This window comes from Alligator mississippiensis, chromosome 3 (genome assembly GCF_030867095.1).
Source record: "Alligator mississippiensis isolate rAllMis1 chromosome 3, rAllMis1, whole genome shotgun sequence".
NCBI lineage: Eukaryota > Metazoa > Chordata > Crocodylia > Alligatoridae > Alligator > Alligator mississippiensis.
Window position 1 is genome coordinate 196013095 of NC_081826.1, and position 18993 is coordinate 196032087.

Here is an 18993-nt window from a genome sequence, read left to right on the forward strand (position 1 = left end):
GACTTTTTGTTGTCCTTAATCCTGGTCACTAGCCTGAACTCCACCCCGCCTTGGCCTTCCTAATGGGTATCCTACACTCACAGGCCAAGGAGGAATATTCCTCCTTGGTGATAGCCCCTCTCTTCCGCCGGGTGAAAGCCTCCCTTTTTTAATTTTTTTATTTTTCACTGAGTGCATCTACACATGCAATTCATGTGCTTGAATTTCTTCATAGAACGTGCAGGCTCATTGAAGTGCTTCCTGGCATACATCTACATGTGCACCTCTGTTGGGAACAAATTGCTGCTGTTTGGAGCAGGCAAATCCAAGGCTGTTCCCGCCCTGCTCTGCCCCTTTGCAGCAGCCAGGGGATCTCCCAGGGATTGGGACCAGCCCAGGGGTACAGGGGCTGGTCCCAGTCCCTGCATGGCCAGGAGAGCCATTCCTGCTCAGCAGGGATGCTGCCTGCCAGCCAAGTGTCTGGGAGAACTGTCCCGGCAGCTGGGACTGCTGTGGCCCAGCCATGTGGAGATCGGGTCAGGACCTGATTCCCATGTAATTGGAAGATCCATCCCCACTCAGCAGGGATGCTGCCTGCCAACCACGTGGGGATTGGGACCCTCCTGATCCTCATGTGGCTGGCAGGCAGCATCACTGCTAAGCTGGGATGGCTCTCCTGGCCATATGGAAATCAGGTTGGGACCTGATCCCCATGTGGCTGAGACACAGCAGTCCTGGCTGCTGGGGCAGCTCTACCAGCCATGTGGAGATCAGGTCCTGACCCAATCTCCACAGTGCTGGGATGGGTCCTGATCCCCATGTGGTAGGAAGATAGCTGCCTCTGCAGTCAGCACAGCACCACCCTGCATCAGGGCTTAGCCAGGTAACAACATTGCCTGGGCTGACTGGGAACAAATTAGCACAGTAGCTAATGCATCATTAGTCTAGTACCTATATTTCCTGGTACTAGTAAATGGCGTATTAGCTTAATTTACTATGCAGTAAGTTCCATGCCCATGTAGACAGTGACGCTTTACTGTGCATTAGTCTAATGTGCAGTAAAGCGTCTCATGTAGATGTGCCCACTTCTGTCTTCTGTCTGCAGCTATAATGCAGGGATCTCTCTTGATAGAGGCTCATTTCATTCTCTAATCAATTGAATGTTGAACTTGTGTCTCAAGAGATCATGAATAATATAGAAACCTTTAACCTGTAGTTAACCTGTTAACCATTTGTAGCATGAGTTTGCTCCAGTTCATGGAACAACAAAAGTCATTACTGCCTAACAGTTGTTCAGAGGTCTGTGTGAAATGAATTAATGGTTTCAGTGCCTTACCTAATGGAGACATGCCTACATCTCAAAGACTAACATTATTGTTGGCACTAATTGGCACCCATTCTAGAATCTCAGTTGAGAGAACAAACAACGAATGGGTATGGAGATTAAAATAGTTTCTCTCTCATATATATCTTATCTTCACAGCAGAATTCAGAAAAATGGGCAATGTGATGAAATCTGCCATATCACTGCCTAAGTAGTACTTATGCAGTAGCTAGTAATATTTTAATTAACTTCCTTTTTGCCACTGAAGTTTTGAAGCTTGAATGATGAGCTAATTTAAAGTCATGGAGATCTGGTCTACACTATAATGTTCTATTAGTATGACTGTCAGAGACGGGCGTGAGAAGACCATACTCCTTTGCTGGCATAGTTGTGTGGGCAAAATTCCTCATCTGGATGCAGTTATGCTTACTGAAGAAGCTTCTGCCATCTTGGCTTCTGCCAAATGAGGAGGTGGTATATTTATATAAGTGGAACCCCCGTTATGCCAGAATATGCTATATAAGCACTAGGGTGCTCTGCCCTTAGAGGTAAACTGACATAGTCATAGAGGCAGAAACTCCATAATCCAGACAAGTGCTTACTACTGAGAAAAAAAAAAATCAAGATTTGAAATTTCTGGTAACTTGTTATATTTGCTTCCTAGCCAGTTGTGCTTCTTTCTACTAATGTTATCTAAACTAGTGTCACTCTATGGGCTATAGGTATTCTTAGCTCATTTGGCCTTAATTCATTTCTACTAATGTGAACAGAATGCAAACTGATGCAGTGATTCTCACAGGACTGTGCAGACAGCCTAAAATAATGTTCAGAGAGCTGTCCTATGAGAGGCCCATCCAGTTTGCTTAGGGTGTTGTTAGATGTTAACTTAAATATGTGTTAATGACCCTTAAAACAGGTGGGCTCACACATTAGGGCAGGCAACCCCAGGCTAAGGACCTTCTGAGTGGCTTAAAGATAATTCTCTTCTATTGCCTCTCTCTGGTTTTGGGCAGCTTGTGTTGCACTCAGGTGTGACTGCTGCACAGCCCAGAACTAGTTGGGAGTGGCCCTCCAGCATCCTAGGAAGCACTGCTCCCAGCTGCTTTATCTTCCCCCACAGTGACAGCACTTAAAGGTTACAATCTCCCCTCCCCTCCCATTCTGGGCTCTTTCTGGCCTGTGGGGCTCCTCCTGTCCTCCTCCCACCCCAGGGGCTACCTTTCTTGCCCATTGGGGGAGAAGAGTAATGAGCTCTATCTGGGCAGTGGGTGGGGGGTGGGGTGGGGCAGGAGTCAATGGGAACCCAGACTGCAGGCAGGCACAATCTGGCAGGCCTGATGGGACCCTGCCAGCCCCCAGCTGACCACAGTCTGGGCTATCTACTCTGCCCCTGAGAGCAGGCAAGCTGGGCAGGCACAGAGCCAGCTTGGCTCCTAGCCATGCCCCTGCTCTCCAGCCCTCAAAGGCAGGTCAGAACAGTGCACATTACAGGGGGTATTAACCCTTAACGTCCAACTACTCAAAGCATGATCTAATTTTAACACCAGTTAAAATTAGCACATGTTAAGTGAAATGTGTAGGTTACACTCTTAGGTTACAATACTCCCACAGCCAGCAGAATTGGCATTTTTCCAATGTGCCATGAAATTTAATGATGTTATTTCAACATTCACTATTTTGCTGCAGCTGCACGCTCCATATTTTGTTTTGTGTCTATCCTCCGCTGGGCCATGTTTGTAGTTGCTTTTTGCTGTGCTTGCCCTTTGAGGGGAGTTTATAGGTGATGATAGGTATTTGCTACTTACCCTCTTCTATGGTTAAGGAACCAAACTGGAGCACATATTTAAGCCAGGAAGTTGGGAAAGCAAGAAATATAGATTACCCAGATGAGCTGCTTAAGAAACACACAGCTGCAAAGGTCCAGATGAGCCCCTACAGCTGACAAAACCTGATTCTTTGTCTACCATACACACAGAGAAGAGGATTCTGAGCTGAGTAGACTGAACAAAACTGTCTAGACTATGGACATAGGCTGCGTGGAGAAAGCAATGAAAACCAATACATAAATATAATTATTGATTGATTTTATGCTTTATGATCTGTAAAGTCCACGTGCTTTCTGTAGGATCAATAGACAAGGGGTATTTCCTGGAGACAGAATAAATTAAGGTTGCAGTGGCAGCTAGGTGTCTTGAATACATAGGAACCTGACCAGAGTTGAGCTCTGAGGATCTCATTAATTGCAGCTCTCCTTTGAGGCAACCTGCTTGTATTTGCCCATGCTTCCACTTACCTTTATTCAGTTGCTAGAGCCACCTGATATCTTAGTATTTTTTTTCAAGTTTACCATTCATCCTAGAAGGGATTAGCAAGGAGGGGTCCCAAAGAAACAACAATATGTTTCATCTGTTGACTTAGTTAATTGGCAAATCCTGTTATCAGAATAGTGCTGTCATTGTCGGTGTTGTAGGTGCCATCAACAGCCAGCTGTAGCATGACAATGTTTATTATAAGATGACAGTATTAAATAACAATAGCCATATTCATTTTAGTTTTATTTGCCTACAGAAAAAGACATCAGTAGAGGGCACGTTTTTCAAATAATCCTTCTTCCCCAAAACATTTTGCACTAAATTTTGACTGGCTGTAAAGCTTGTCTGAAAATGGGGGAGGGTGTGCATCATGTGAAAAGTCTCTGCAGAATATTTTGTTCATCAAAATAATTGTTTCAAAAGAATTTTTCCCCTGGCATTGCCTGTTGTCAGGTTTCTAAAAGAGTATGTCAAGCAATGATGGAGAAGCCCAAAAGTTTCAGAGGTTAAGATCAACATGGATATATTTACCCAAACTATGCACACTCATCCAAACATCTGAAATAGTCATAATTTGACTGGAAGAGTTACTAAAACTGGCTCCCTCATGAGACTTCTGATACTTCCTGCTTTAGCTTCAACCAGAAGTATTGCACATGCATATTATATGCTATTTAAGTGCTTCAAATTGTGGTTCTAATCCGAACACCACAAAGTTCAAAGGGAGGCAACAATGAAAAAAAAATATTGAAAAGACAGTATTTTATGAATATCAAGAAGGCTTAGTTCTAGCTAGGACTGCTCAAATAACTGAAGGAACAGTGCCTCCAAACATTTGTTTGAATTTCAAATAGCTGTTTGGTTCAGCTGTATTAATTCCCCTTTTCATTCATGATCCAGAAACATTTACACAAATGGGGTATTGTTTGCCTGTAGGTTCAGGGCATAGACATTTTCTGTACGAATAGTGAAAGTGGCATTTGAACATGGCTAGTTACACATAAACAAGAGTCTTTATTACTTGTCATTCAATAATCATCATTCATGATTTTCCCCTTTTAAGAGTTTCACTCATCAAATTGAGTTCAATTCAATTTAGTCATACATCCAACTGTGAAGGAGAACTGATACCATGTGATTCCATTCACCAATTTCACACCAAAAATAGCTAATAGCAAAGAGCCAAAATGAACAATGCTGAAGCTGGCAGTAAACTGAAAAGCATCCAAACTATTTGTCAAACATTTATCAATAAAAATGCATGAGCATAAATTAGGATTGCCTTGCAAATGATTCACAAACAGGAAACAAAGCACAAGTAATTCACTCATCCCTAATTCGGATATTGCAACCATAGGTCCAAATATAGATTTCCTTGCCTGTTTAAGGATTTGGGGGTTGTGATTTTAGAATTTAATAGAATAGCCAAAAGGGCAAGCTACACCCTGAATCACATCCAATATAAATGAGGTTGCATACATATGAGTCACAGAGAATCTCTTTTATGTTTAAATGCTTGTTTATGTCTGTTGGGCCCTAGCGCCAAGCTGAGTCAAACAGTTGAACCATTTACAGGGCTGATGCCTTAAACTGGAGAAGCTCACATAAGAATTCAAGTGGGATATTTAGAATCCGTTGTCACAGGCACATGCGAGAGAAGATCTTGCTTCTTTTTTACTTCAGTTTGTATTTTTGCAGATATTTGCTAATGATCAAGACAGGAATTCCTTACCCTCTACCAAGAATGTGAATGGGATGGGCTGAGGCTGCAAGTTGCTGAATTTGTACTAATTTACTGAAGTGCTGAATTTGCTACTGCAGGTCCACAAGATCTGTTTATCCTGCTTGTGATTAAGCTGCCCCACATATACCATTCACGTGAATCTGCATTTAGCAAATTATTTTTATATCAACATGACCAACAACAAATGCTCAAAATCATTAGTCCAGTTTATAAAGTCATGAGATTAATTGAAAGATAATTAAAAAAACAGGTCTTTCAACATTTGCCTTCTGATTTTTGATCCATCAGTACAGGCAACTCCTGCTTAATGCTGTTTTGCTTAGTGCTATTTTGCTATAACACTCATTTTAAATTAATACCTGATTTCACTTAGCGCTCAGCGAGTTTCATTATAACACTCGCAGTCAGTATCTTGGGTCTTTAAAAATATTTGCAGTCACCATCTTGGGTTGTGAAATACTTTTGCTTTCGCTTAACCGACGTTTCGCTTAACGCTTGGTTTTCTAGGAACCAAATAAGAGTGCTAAGTGGGGGTTGCCTGTATACACTTGGATCGCTTTTTCAAACTTTTCTCAACAACCACAAGTGCTAGAAGCATAGGTTTTAAAAAAACCAAAACAAAACCAAACCAAACCCAGATGCTCACTTGGTTTTAGAAGCTGGGTTTTTGCAAATGAGACAGAAAAATGACAGAACTCACGATAAAATTATGGCAACTGGCAACATGTCTGATTGACTATTTGTATTGTTTACCCAAGGCTAGGCTCTGGTATCTCTTACTTGTAAGAGAGAGCAAACAGTTGGCTGTATTAGTTGTTTGCTTAGCCCTGCTTAGATTGCAATTCTGGCTATGAGGATAGGAGAATATGGGTTGTCTGCCCAGTAATTCCTTCAGTGAACAGATGACCAGGGAGAAGGTGGAGCTGGGGAAGAACCTGGCTCCATCCCTGTAACTCCTCAACTAGCGCAGCTTGCTGGGCATGCAGTGTAAAATAAGGTTCCTCACAAAATGTATAAAGTAATTGGCTCAGCTTGTTCTCTGGGACTGTGCAGCGGGTGCAGTCCTTTGCTATAAAAGTTGCAATCTAGCCAATTCTGTGGATTGAAAATGAAAATGTTATTTTAACAATCTGTCCCAGAGGATTCAATAGTGTTGTTAACAAGAAGTTTGGTGTGCAAATGTTAAGGTGTCAATTGTTCCTATGCTATGTACTGTGCTTAGAGCCTGTTGGATAAACACATCTTATATTATATTTATTATTTATATAGTTATTATTTATACAATTAATGTAATTAAGTCCATTCTATATTTTTTATTTATCTATTCATTATTTATTTGACACTGGATTTCCCCCTGTCTCCCTAGTGTGGTGACCACAATAACAATGTGCATAACCACAATGCACCCCTCTAACGTCCCTAAGCGCCTCACTGTGGTTAACTGCAATGCCACCCTCTGGGCTCTCTGGCTGTTTGTCCCCTAAGTTTTGGGCCCCCTACTACAGAAATGATGTGGAAAAATTGGAGAGGGTCCAGCAGAGGGCAACAAAAATGGTTCGGGGGCACTTGGCTTCTGAGGAAATGCTGAGGGAACTAGGCTTCTTTAGTCTGCAGAAGAGAAGACTGAGGGGAGATTTTGATAGCACCCTTCAACTACCTGAAGGGTGGTTACAAAGAAGATGGAGCTAGACTGTTCTCAGTGGTGGCAGATGACAGAAGAAGGAGCAGTGGTCTCAAAGTGCAGCAAGAGAAATTTAGGTTAGATATTAGGAAGAATTTTCTCACTAGGAGAATAGTAAAACACTGGAACAGGTTACCCAGAGAGGTGGTGGAATCTCCATCTTCATAGGTTTTTAAGACCTGGCTAGACAAAGCTTTGGCTGAGATGATCTAGTTGAGGATGGATCTGCTTGAGCAGAGGGTTGGATTAGATGACCTCCTGAGATCCCTTGCAACCCTCCTTTTCTACGATTCCCAAGCAAGTTTCGCTTTAAGCTGTGTGTGTGTGCAACCCTGCAGAATAAAAAATCTTGCTGCGCAGTAACTTTTTAATGCCATGCACTGCGGCCAGTGTGGGACACTTACCACTCGGCTGCACAGGGGCCACTCCGCTCCACTCCTTACCATGCTGGCATCCCCACAGGGAGGGAGAGTGCAGCCCCAGCCGGAGCAGCCCATGAGGGGCTGGGCTGCTGATCAGGGGCAATCATCGCCGCTGCTCCATCCTCCTCCATGCTCACGGTGTGGGGCAAGCGGTGGCTTCTCTCCAAGGTGAGGCAGGGGCAGGGCTGGGGGCTGGGGCTGGGGCAGAGCTGGGCACCGCATGGGTTCCACTGGCCCCAGGGAACTGCTCCGTTCCCCAGCCCCTTCAGGCAAGCTTTGCCCGAAGCCCTGCCAGCTTCACCCTAATTTTAGCTTTTATCCCCATGCTGCAACCCACACAGCTCCCATGTTAAAGCCCATTGGCCCCATGGGTCTTCTGTGCTCTGCCTGTTCCCTGCCTCCACACCTCACTGCAGCCTTTGCAAGTGACACCATACACCTCGCTGCCTGGTCTACCCAGCGGTGGGATGCACATGGTGCCACACTGCTTTCAAAGGCTGCAGTGAGGCATAGAGGTGGGGAGCAGGCAGAGTGCAGCCTGCACGTGGGTCCAAGAGACATGACAGGGAGGTACACACATTTCATGTAACAAAGATACTGGAGACAAAGTCAGCTCTTTGTTAACTGAAGACAGAGAACTCAAATACTTGCCCAATTTTAAATATTAATTAAGCCTTAATCCTGACATCAGAGACATGATTAAAAGGCAGCATGTGGGTATTACAGCTAGTTTCTTCTGTTATTTACAACAATGCAAATTAAAAGCAGAATTGGGGCTTTAAAAAAAAATCTAACAAGATAATAAATAGACTGAGACTAATATTAAAGAATGCATCTGGTACACAGTGCGATATTAAATATTAAAGGGGGTAGTGGGACTAATTTGGGAACGGACTGAAGCAAAGCTCTCACAGACCAAAGCGGGGTGCTCACAGATTGCTACACCTTAGAGGGAACATTGTTCCCAAGGCTCCCTGCCAGGTGGCTATCAGTAGCAGCCAACTTACAGCAAGGTTTCCTCCCCTTACTGCTTCCCAGGTCTCACCCTCTGCTCTGGCTTATATACTCCTAAAGCCCTGCCTCCTTTTGGTCATGTGACTCCCCTTGGCTTGACCACAGGGCTGTTCCTTATCCCATTCTGCTGGTTGCCTGTCCCTGTGTTGCAAAAGCCCTGCCTTTAAAGGGGCTATACCACCTTCTAGTAACAGGGCAAGGGTTCCCTCTTCCATAGAACCATATTGATCTTTGCATAGGTCAGGAGCAAGGTAGGTCACAGAGGGGTCTTTCCCATCTCTGATGCTTGATTGATTTCACTTTGGATAATTAAAGAACTTGGAAGTTAATTTGGATTAAGGCAGTGAAATTAGGGCATTTATAGACATTGGGGGGGGGAGGGTGTGCTTTAATTAGCACAGCTGCAAGAGTGGTACTAATTAAAGGCACCCGGAGCACCACGTGTATCAGTGTCCCTGCGCTGAAAAATGGTGGTGGAGTCATGGGGAATCGAATGAGCTTTAATTTAAAGTGCCCTGCCAACACTTTTTAGTGTGGTGTTGCTGATAAATGTGATGTTGGAGTCTGCTGGAGCACAAGAATTACTATAATTAATTGAGTCTGCTCTGATGCGCTGTAATTACAGTGCATCAGAGCAGCCTCCCTGCCTGTGTATAGAAGTCCTTAAAGACCACCTGAGTCCAGCTGCCAGAAGTGAGAATGGGGGGATGGCCTGAAAAAGGTTCCCTCCCATATTATACACTCTTTCAATGACTATTGAATATTCTCCACCCCAGCAATTGTACACTGCGTGTTAAAGTTATCGACTAACTTAGATAACTTAGAATCTTACAACTCCACTGATGTGGTTACCCCTTGCAGGGCCCTGCCTCTTATTACTATAGCATCACATGGTTATTTTCAAATTATTTTACCCTAGGTTAACTCAGATTGCATTTCTAATTGTATGTTTTAGATTGTTTTAATATACAACTATGTACCAACGAAGCCACTGTTCACAGGGTATTGTCTTTCAGCTCTACCAAGCCATGTAACAACTCTGACTTTAATATTTTCTCAGTAAAACTAACCCAGAAAAAGGCTTTTTTATTTCAAAATAAGAGTGTGCACACATGGAGTTATTCAGGAATGGTATTCTCAAGTAACACCATGTATCAGTCAGTCCATATTCTACTCATGTTTGTACGTGCATCTGGGGTAACTAGCAATTTTTGAACCCTAGGTAGAGTTGCTAGAGAGCAGGGAATGGGGAGTAGAGCTTGATGTAAAGCACTGAAGGTGGGGGTGTGGGGTTACCCTAAATTGGCACCCAGATCTGATGTGCTCACCCACACCTAGTTATGATACTGAGCTGTGTCACAACCCAAAGTTGTGATTTGTTGTTTGTGTGTGCTTCGGCAACGCTAAATTATGTTCCCGCTAAAATTACAGCTTCCTTGCACGATCGAGTTCTCTGCCACAGGAGAGAACTCTGGTGCAACGGGGAATTTCCCGCTGATTTGCAGCTTCTTTGCATGGTGCATTTCTTTTGCATCTTGGAGATGCCCGGTGCAAAGGAGTTCCCGCCATTTGTATTTAGATTCATGCCACATTATTGGCCAGTTCTGAATAAAGGCATACGTGGCAGCTAGCTATTGACTTGCTAGCCGTACAAAAGGCTTGGGTAGTTTCCGCCCAAGTCGGAGAGAGAGGAAAACTGGAGAGAAACAGAACTCGCCAGGAGGAGGAGACTTCGCGCTGTGTGAAGTTCTCTAAGCGATGTGGACCCTTGCGGACCCAACGCGCCTCTCTTAAGCAGGCAACAGAGGTCTAAACAGCCTCTGGCCTCTCCCCGTCGCCGAGCGCAATCCTAGACTTATCCCTATCCTATATACCCAATTTTCTAACCCACGGAGTCTTAACAGCTCCGGGGGCCTGGGAACCGAACAAAACCCACGGAGCTTTGACAACTCCGTGAGGGAAGAATTGCTGAACCCGTGTAGCCTAAACAACTCCAGGGCCAAAGAACCGAATTTGTCAGAGTCCTCCAACGAGGATTTAAGCGGAGCTGCACCTGGAAAACTGTCCAGCCTACACCGCGACCATCTTGGGTGTAAGTAAATAATCTTTTCAATCAACCACTACGCCTCTGTGACTAATTCTAGCCCGCACGTGCCTTGCCGCCGCGTGGTTTTCTCCGGCCCCGCGTGCCCGGGCTGCTGGCCACAGTCCGTGTGTGCAAAGACAGGCCCGGCTCGCCCCCGGCCCGCACAAGCTGGTGTAATTCTGTGCTTATTATCCTAAATCTAACAATTCTAAATCTAATCTAGTGTTATTTTTTATTTATTCAGTTTGTATATTAGTGTGTATGTTGTTCAGAAATTGTTCGGAGCCAGAGACTCTGACTGAAGTTTGCAACATTCACTTTCTGACTGAGCTGCATTGTATATTAGGAACCTTTGTGCAACATAGCTCTTGTGAAAGCCCCTTAAAGGTACAGCTCCCCACATCATTTACCGCTAAACATTAGTAGCAACAATTCAGAGATGCTGTCTATTCCCTTGTGTGCATGAAGGATGGTACTGTCTTCATTAATTTGATCACTATGATTTTCCACAGGACCTCTGCCTCATTCATGATATAGGCTGGACTGTGCTCAGGGGAAGAATCAGTACTGGGTAGTTAAGGAGATGTATTCATAGGGTTTCTCTGTCATTTGTTGCAGAAGCTGAAAAGTGCCGAGTGAGTGCAGCAAGGGACTGCAGGAGAAAAAAATAGCTTTGAGATACAGACCATCAAAAAACCATTATCCTTGTCTCTGCTATTCTATTTCCTATACGATGCTTGTCAAATCAATTAAACCCATTTTTTTCACAAGAGGTTCCTTATTTTCTGAAAGCTTTATCTTAGATCCTGGGGTCTGATCTGCAGAAATTCTGAGCGTTCACAGCTTCAAGGAAAGTTAATGGGAATTGCTGAAGAGAGTGGTCAAATACTCTCAACTGTTCAGTACTCTAAAAAACCCAAAATTCTTTGTGTCTTAGAGAATGGGCAATTAAAAGTATTGGTGAAATGGAGATAATATCACTGCCTTACTTCATAAGGCTGCTGCAAAGATGAATGACTTCTTTTGGATACTATAATGATGAATACTATAGCAATGACCACAAGGAAATTAATAATTCTGTCTTCAGGGGCAGGCTTTGAATAGTCTGCAGTCAAACACATGGGGTGACATGCTGAACAATAAGGATTGAACAAAAATGTAACTGCTTCTCAGTCAAGTGAGTGCCCACCATCCTGTGTAGTGAAGGAAGCAAGATATGTACAAAAATATATGTGGTCATATAATTAAGGGCTGTATGATAATGCATACACACAAAAGGGCCAAAATAAGATTGCATGGGCAACTCTAATTGTGGTATTTCCTAGCTTTTGAATGTTTAATTTTGCAAACTTATCATTTTCAAATGTGCTTTTTTCATTAAATTAACAGTAAATTAGACAGGTCTGACAGACATTAAATTAGACAGATTCCTTTCCTTCTTCGTCATATATATGTATACGCACATATATAAAAGGCAGTGCCAGAGCAACAAAGTTGGGTGCCCAGGGCAAAGCCCACTCATCCTGTGCACAGATCTGGTGCACACCCTCCCCACCCCCACCAAAAGGTTTGCTGGAGAGTGGCGGGAGCCACCCTTCTCCTGTCCTATGCCCCCCCAAACAAATTGCTCGCGGCTCCATGCTGCGCCCTGCCCTAGCTGGACAGTGCCTGGTGGCAGGTGCCCCTTCGCTTCGGTGCCTGGGGAGGTTGCCCTGCTCATCCCCCACACTTGCTATGGTACTGATAAAATGAGTGGCTTATTTCACTCAAATGTTTTTAGTACACCCAGATATTTTTTACTTTAAGTACTCTAGGATGACCCATAAAACATTACAAAAGATGTTTCCCTTGGATAGCCAATAGACACTTTGTTTTTCACTGTAAATAACAAACATGCATGATTATAAAGCTTTTATATTGGCTTTTGGCAAGACCCTGCAATGCCATGAATTTGAATGTCATGCTCATGATCACCCTCAAGTATTTCTTGATGCAGTTATTTAAGAAAATAGTGTTTCTTAAAACATGCAGGATAACTTGTAATGAAGCAATTCCCTTTCCAAGATTTTTCAGTTTTGGCTGTTGCATATGAAGTGAATCTGGATTTTTATTGGTGTAAAAGAGATCAGAATCAACCCCTGTATTTCTTTCTGAATAACAAATCTGTCTCAGTCAGATGAACATCACAGGGACATATTTTGACATCACATTTGAACAATAGATTACTTGGTTAGATCTTATTTATTTGGGTGAGGTTTCTTTAGTAGAACCTGAGGTGTGGATTTACATGTAGTTAGTAACACACTTGTGTCTTTTTCCCGTCAGTGCCCTCAGGCAGAGATCCTTTGACTTTGGTATAAGAATTCTTTTTGGGGTTGAGGTTATGTCATTTGATCAGGAAATGGAAAAGCCACACTTACATGGGAATAAAAATTTCCCCAATGGGGACCCCTACTGAAAGAAATAACATAACTATGCTGATATGGACAACAAGACTTCCCAGTGTGGTGTGGTATGGTCTGGTGCCCTGATTCAGAAAAGCATTTAAGCATTTAAACAACTGTATTTTTTTTTCTGTGGGAGTATCTATTTAAAAAAAAAGTCTTTCTTTCTCCAGTTTTTAAAAAAGGAATGCAAACAAAGTTTACCATCCTTTTGACCCTAGAATGCCAACCCTAAATGCTAAACTAAACATTCATGAAAAATTAATCACTTAGGAAATTAGTATCTTCTTATATTTCAGACAGTGAAACTGCACCAGCGCCACCCTTTCACTGGCAGGTAAAACTATGTTGATATACTACGCTTCATCTAGAACCACTCCACCTTCAAGCAATCGCCTATACAGGGCAGCAACTGGAACAGCTTTGTGAAACACAGTCACTATGCCTAGAAATGAAAAGACAGCCGCCACTGAGGGTATGGTACTAACAAATATAGTTATACATGTATTCGTTTATTGCTTATAGCTCAGGTTTGCTTGAAACTATTTTCCTTCATATTCTTCCTGGTAAAAACATACATTTTTTCAGACTGTAAATCACTATCTATTATATAAATGTATTTGACTCTGTTTTGGAAAGACTCTGCTTTTAGCTTGCTTGTTACAGGATGCCAATTTAGTTTTCGCTGGCTAGTAAATCAAAACAGTGCAACCACAGTTCTAGTGTTTGACCAATATTTCTATCAGTTGATGGGTTAGATGAAGAAAAAAGAGGTTTTTTTGAAAAGATACTTTGCACTCAGGCAAAAATTCTATTTCCTTGAGTATTTGATATCAAATGTAAACCATATTATTAATACTAAGAAAAACCATTATCAGTATTTGCTTAGTGATTCTTTACTATTATGGTTTGCATACTAGAAATTCAGCAAACTGCCTTTAGCTCATGGGTAATGCAGAACTTTCCTAAATATTGAACTTGTGTTAAATATAGTGAGCATGACATTTCTAATTCTGCTCATGGAAAGAGATGGGATAAAGGCCTTTTACCAAATTGCTTTTTCACAGAAAATTATTAGGTCTCATATGCCACCATTTTTTTAAACTAAACTCACATTGACCAGCAATAATGCAATAGGTTTTAGTTTTATAAAAAAAACATCAGGAACTACATCAGTACTTTGCAAGCTGTGGGTCTAAAAAGACTAAGATGGAATTGTAGTCTGACATTCTTCTTCTTAATCCCCTGAATTCAAAATGAATGCCCTTCCATTTTTTTTCATTTTTCGTGAAATGCTTTTATTTACTGACCTTCAAAAGGAAAGATTCTATGGGACCTCCCTTAGTAGTATTGTATCAAGGCAGTTTAGTTGTGCTAGGACCGATTCAGAAGTTAGGTTTTACTAAAGCAGAACTCTCGTCAACATCAATAGGGCTTTTGTCTGAGTTAGAAACGATCAAAACGAACAAAAGTCTATTGAATTTATGCATATTTGTTAAAAAATGGGTCTTGTACTAATTTTTTATGCATTTAACTTATTGACTGAAAGCGCCTGCCTTTAAGTCCTAGATATATAGCTATACCAACTCAATTTTTTATTAGCCATCAAACAGAATGATTTTTACAGGCATTAGTATTCCTGAGATGAACAAGAATGGTATTATATTTCTAACCAAGTAAAGGCTCTTATCAGTTTTGGATAGATCTACACAATATTTTAATAGTACTTTATAATGCCTATAATTTACATGAAATTCTACTTGCCTTAGTGACATTACTTTGACTGCATTTAGAAATGGCCCATGCTACTGCATTCAGGTCTTTATTTAAAGTACGTAAGGCTTGGGTGGGTTCAGTTCAGCTCATTTATAAATGTATCATTTGTGAAATATGGACTGATCTTCAAGGTTTGGCAGTGTTTGGTTCAGACTCTTCTCTAATTACGTTGTTATGAAATTAGATTGCATTATATTATTGTTGGCAAGCCCACTAAGTTTCCTAGGAAGGCACGGGCACCAGAAGAAAAGAAAAGCAGTCTTGGGCTATACAGTCTTTCTTCCAGAGTGCTTTAAGAGAGGTGAACCCTGATGTCTCCACTCTTCTCTTTTTTCCACTGAGTGAGCTCTATAGGATCTGAAGGAGCATTGTCAATGGGAAAGCTCGAAGGATAATTTCTATACAGAAAAAAAAAATGAGGAAATGGCAAAGCTGATCAGTTCAGGCATGTTATGAACACCAGACCCTACCTGTATATACCTTATTTTATGACTTATAACCTGCTCCAGAATACAACACGCCCTGTTTCTGAAAAGGTAGCATGAAGTAAAAAGATTTTACCATGGGTAAGTAACTGAGCTGTGGCTCATAAACTGATGCCATGTGCCAGCCTGATCAGGAGGCTTATGTTGAGTCTAAATTTGTGCATTGCATCTGAGGCCATGCACTGGTTCCAGCTGTGGATCAACCCCACACATTGGTTAGATCTGGTTTACCAGGTCTAGAGCCATGTACTAGGTCCAACCGGGTGCTCTGGGTCTGGAACCATGTACCAACCCCATGTTCTGGCCTGATGCAGTGCACATGGCCATATTATCTAGCCAGGGGACTCCCCACAGGTCAAGCAATTTGGCAGCAGGGGAGCAGTGGCAGCATTAATTGCTGTGGCTCCAAGAGCCGTAGAAATTAACACTACCACATTCCACCACAGCCAAATATCCTATCCAGACCCATAGGGAGCCCTATTTCTCACATATAATGCATACCACAATTTCCACCAGCTGGTTTGTGGTGGAGAGAGGGTGCAGGTTAAATTGAAGAAAATATGATAATCTCTCTTTTAAGTAGCTGGCCATAACACTTGTTCTTTATATGCTTCCAGTGCTGTAAATGGGGGCAACGGGAATAAGCTGAGCAAATCACATTTCAGAAAGTGAAAAGGTCAGAGTAATACGATTTACTATGGGGCCAATCTTCACAGAATATATCAGGCATTAATATTCTGTTCCTGCATTCTTAGGACAAAAATTGCATGAGAATGGGAAATGGCCCAACATCAATCCATTCACATGACAGAGATTTAATAGAAATGGGAAACAATACAAATACCACTTGTTCTTGTTGCTGTCTTATGATTATAGATAAAGGGGTTTGCCAAGTCTTGAGGGGCCACTGCCAGTGTAAGTCAGTACAGCTCTCAGGAGCCATGCCAATTCATGCTTGATGAAGATTAGCTCTCTATTTTTATTTTACTTATTTCTACTTTTTCTGATTCATAAGTCTTGCACTTTGCACTTTCCATTTGAAATAAATTATATCACAGTAAAATCTCAACTTCCTGGGTAAGAGGCCTAATAACTAACCATGCCTCAGTAAGAAGTTATTTTGGGCTTATGCAAGCACTGTGTAAGGAGGCCTATTATATTATCCGTCTGCTCTGTACTGTCAGTATAGATAGAGCTGAACATCAAAACTCAGATTTGGACCTGATTCTGTTTAAAATTCAGTGAAAAGCAGATATTGGGGTTAGGAGGGTTCTGGTGGAGGGTTTGGGAAAGGTAAACTTTCCTGTTCTATGACGAGAATAAACTTTTTACACCCATTTCTCTTGATGGAACAATATAGGGGAAACACTGAAAGGTTCCAGCTGTACGTTCCTTTCATTTAGCCTTCTTCTATAGGTTTTGCAGTATTCATTAAGGCAGTGGGTCTCAACCTTTTCAGACCAAAGGCACCCCTTGATTGACTCAATGCACCTTTCAGAAAATGTCAGCTCTTTGTTTTCATTCATTTTTTGACTAGAGAAAAATAATAGAGCAGTTCTACTATTGCAAAGAACTCAGAAAGACCAGAACAGGCCAGGATGTTTTTGACACTGGATTTCTGCCACCCTGCCTTCAGTCATGGCTCAGGAGGAGCTGGGCCAGGCAGTGCGGGTGACTCCTTTTTTCCACCAGACTTTGCCCTGTACCCCTGCCCACCTACATCTGCCTGTAGTAGTGCCACTGACTTGGAGTGCGGGGGGGGAGGAGGTGCCAAAATACAAGTTCACCCAGGGTGCTATATTCCCCTAGGTCAGCTCTGCTGAAGAGGATTTGGTTCCATTGCTCCCTCTGCCTTTGGATAGAGTCAAAAGGCATCGTCCTTCTCATTCATTCCCTGCATGACCCTATTTGTAATTTTCTAGTGTTGACTGCATGATAACTAACTGGGCAAATCCTTTTCAGTGACAGCCTGTAGGCAGGAGGAGGAGACAACTTCCTGTCTCTCAGACAGCTTCACACAACTTCTTGGGTATCACAACCTAAATCCCAGGTGTCAAAGTCACTTTGCCCTCTGGGCTAGATCTGGACCATAGGATTTCTCATGGGCTAGGTCTGGGTGTGGTGGCAGAGGTAAGGTGATCTGTGGTAACAGGAGCGGTGCTGGCAGTGGGGTGAGCAGCAGCAGAGGTCACCACAACCATCACTTATTCCATGTGGCTGCTGACACACATGTGGCTGCTGACACACATTCCCAAAGGAGCTTCATGTCCCGGATTTTGGTGGTGAGCCCAGGGTGGTGAGCCCTGCCCACACCCCAACCCTGAATTCTTAGCCCCTCTATAAGCCATATGGACCAGATGATGCAGCTCCTCAGGTCACACCAAGCCCTCAGGTCACATGTTTGACACCCATGGTCTAAAGGATAGGATGCTATTTCAGGTAGAAATTATGTATGCAATAAAACTACTAAATCTTCTCAGACTCTGAAGTCTTCGTGGCATGCTGGCAAGAAACCTGTCTTTAGTAGGGCTGAAACTTTGAAACAAGCATCATATATCATATCATATCATATCATATCATATCATATCAGCAAGAGCAAACACAGTCAAATGTTATCTTTCAGATAGCTTTGTGAATTTTGTAAGTAGAACTGGTTAGGAATTTTTGAGACTATGTTGTGTTTGAAAAATTGCACTCCTTGGAGAAAAAAAAAGAGGCTCATCCCAGATCACAAGCATTAAACATTGTGATTGTCATAACATTGGTAATTGTTTCACTTTTATTTGTATATTTGTATATGTTCCAGTAGTTGTATATGTATCCAGTATGATAAAAAGCAATCTTTCCAATATACTATTTTCATTAATGTGACTATGGGAATGATACTATCATTTTCCTTTTTATATAATTATTGGGAAGCAAACAGTATTCTTTTGTCTTGATTCTGCACCATGGAAGTACAAGTGGGTTGCCTAGCCTGCTGGCTTCTGCAGGCAAGTTTTGCTCCAAAGGATCTTCTCAGCCAGTCTTCCCAAATAAAAAACAATCTTTAAAACAACAAAATAAGAAAAACATTATCCCACTGTCCTCTCCCATAGTGGGAGGGGAAACTCTTTTTGCTCTGGGCCCTGTACAATAGCTTGACCTCTGCATACAACAAGCCATGCAGCTCACAGCCTGCGTCCTTCCTCCTTCCAAACTGTTCCTTCATAGTTTTGCTGCCTATCTGCTCTCTCTTCTGGGGATGTGATGCCTCTTTATTATTCAAATGCCTCACAGTTCAGCTTCATCAACATGGCTGACTGTTCTCTTTTAGAAGGATAGACTTCCCTATTACAGAAAGACAATAGAAATGTTATTAGTACAGGTACTGAGTGGGAGGGAACTTCAGCTGGTGTAAAATATCAGTGCTCCACTGAAGTCAATGAGAGGTATAATATATTATCCCAGGTAAGGACTGGCCTCTAGACACTTTTGCTGTCAGGTGAGAATACTCCTTGTGTATTTAAAGGTGTTTTCTGAACTACCTCAACTAGAATCTCAGTACTTCTGTACTTAATTCTGGCATGCAGTAATGCATAGTGAAGCTTGGGGTGTGTCCTCTGCCTCCTGTCCCCAAGGGAATGAGAATATAAATGGGAAGCTGTGCAATCCCACTAACTGCTATAAAAAATGTACATCATTATGAATAGAAGGACATACATTTGTGATGGATCTACTGAAGGA

At 42.3% G+C, this 18993-nt stretch overlaps 1 protein-coding gene across 1 annotated transcript in view; it reads left to right on the top strand.

Moving 5' to 3' along the window:
- The window catches only part of TMC1 (transmembrane channel like 1), a 159249-nt gene that overhangs the window by 20973 nt on the left and 119283 nt on the right, over positions 1-18993 (top strand). Inside the window, exon 2 of the mRNA XM_059723545.1 lies at positions 13306-13481. Coding sequence (XP_059579528.1) covers positions 13448-13481 — 34 coding nt within the window. The 5' untranslated portion in view covers positions 13306-13447. The remainder of the gene's footprint in view (positions 1-13305; positions 13482-18993) is intronic.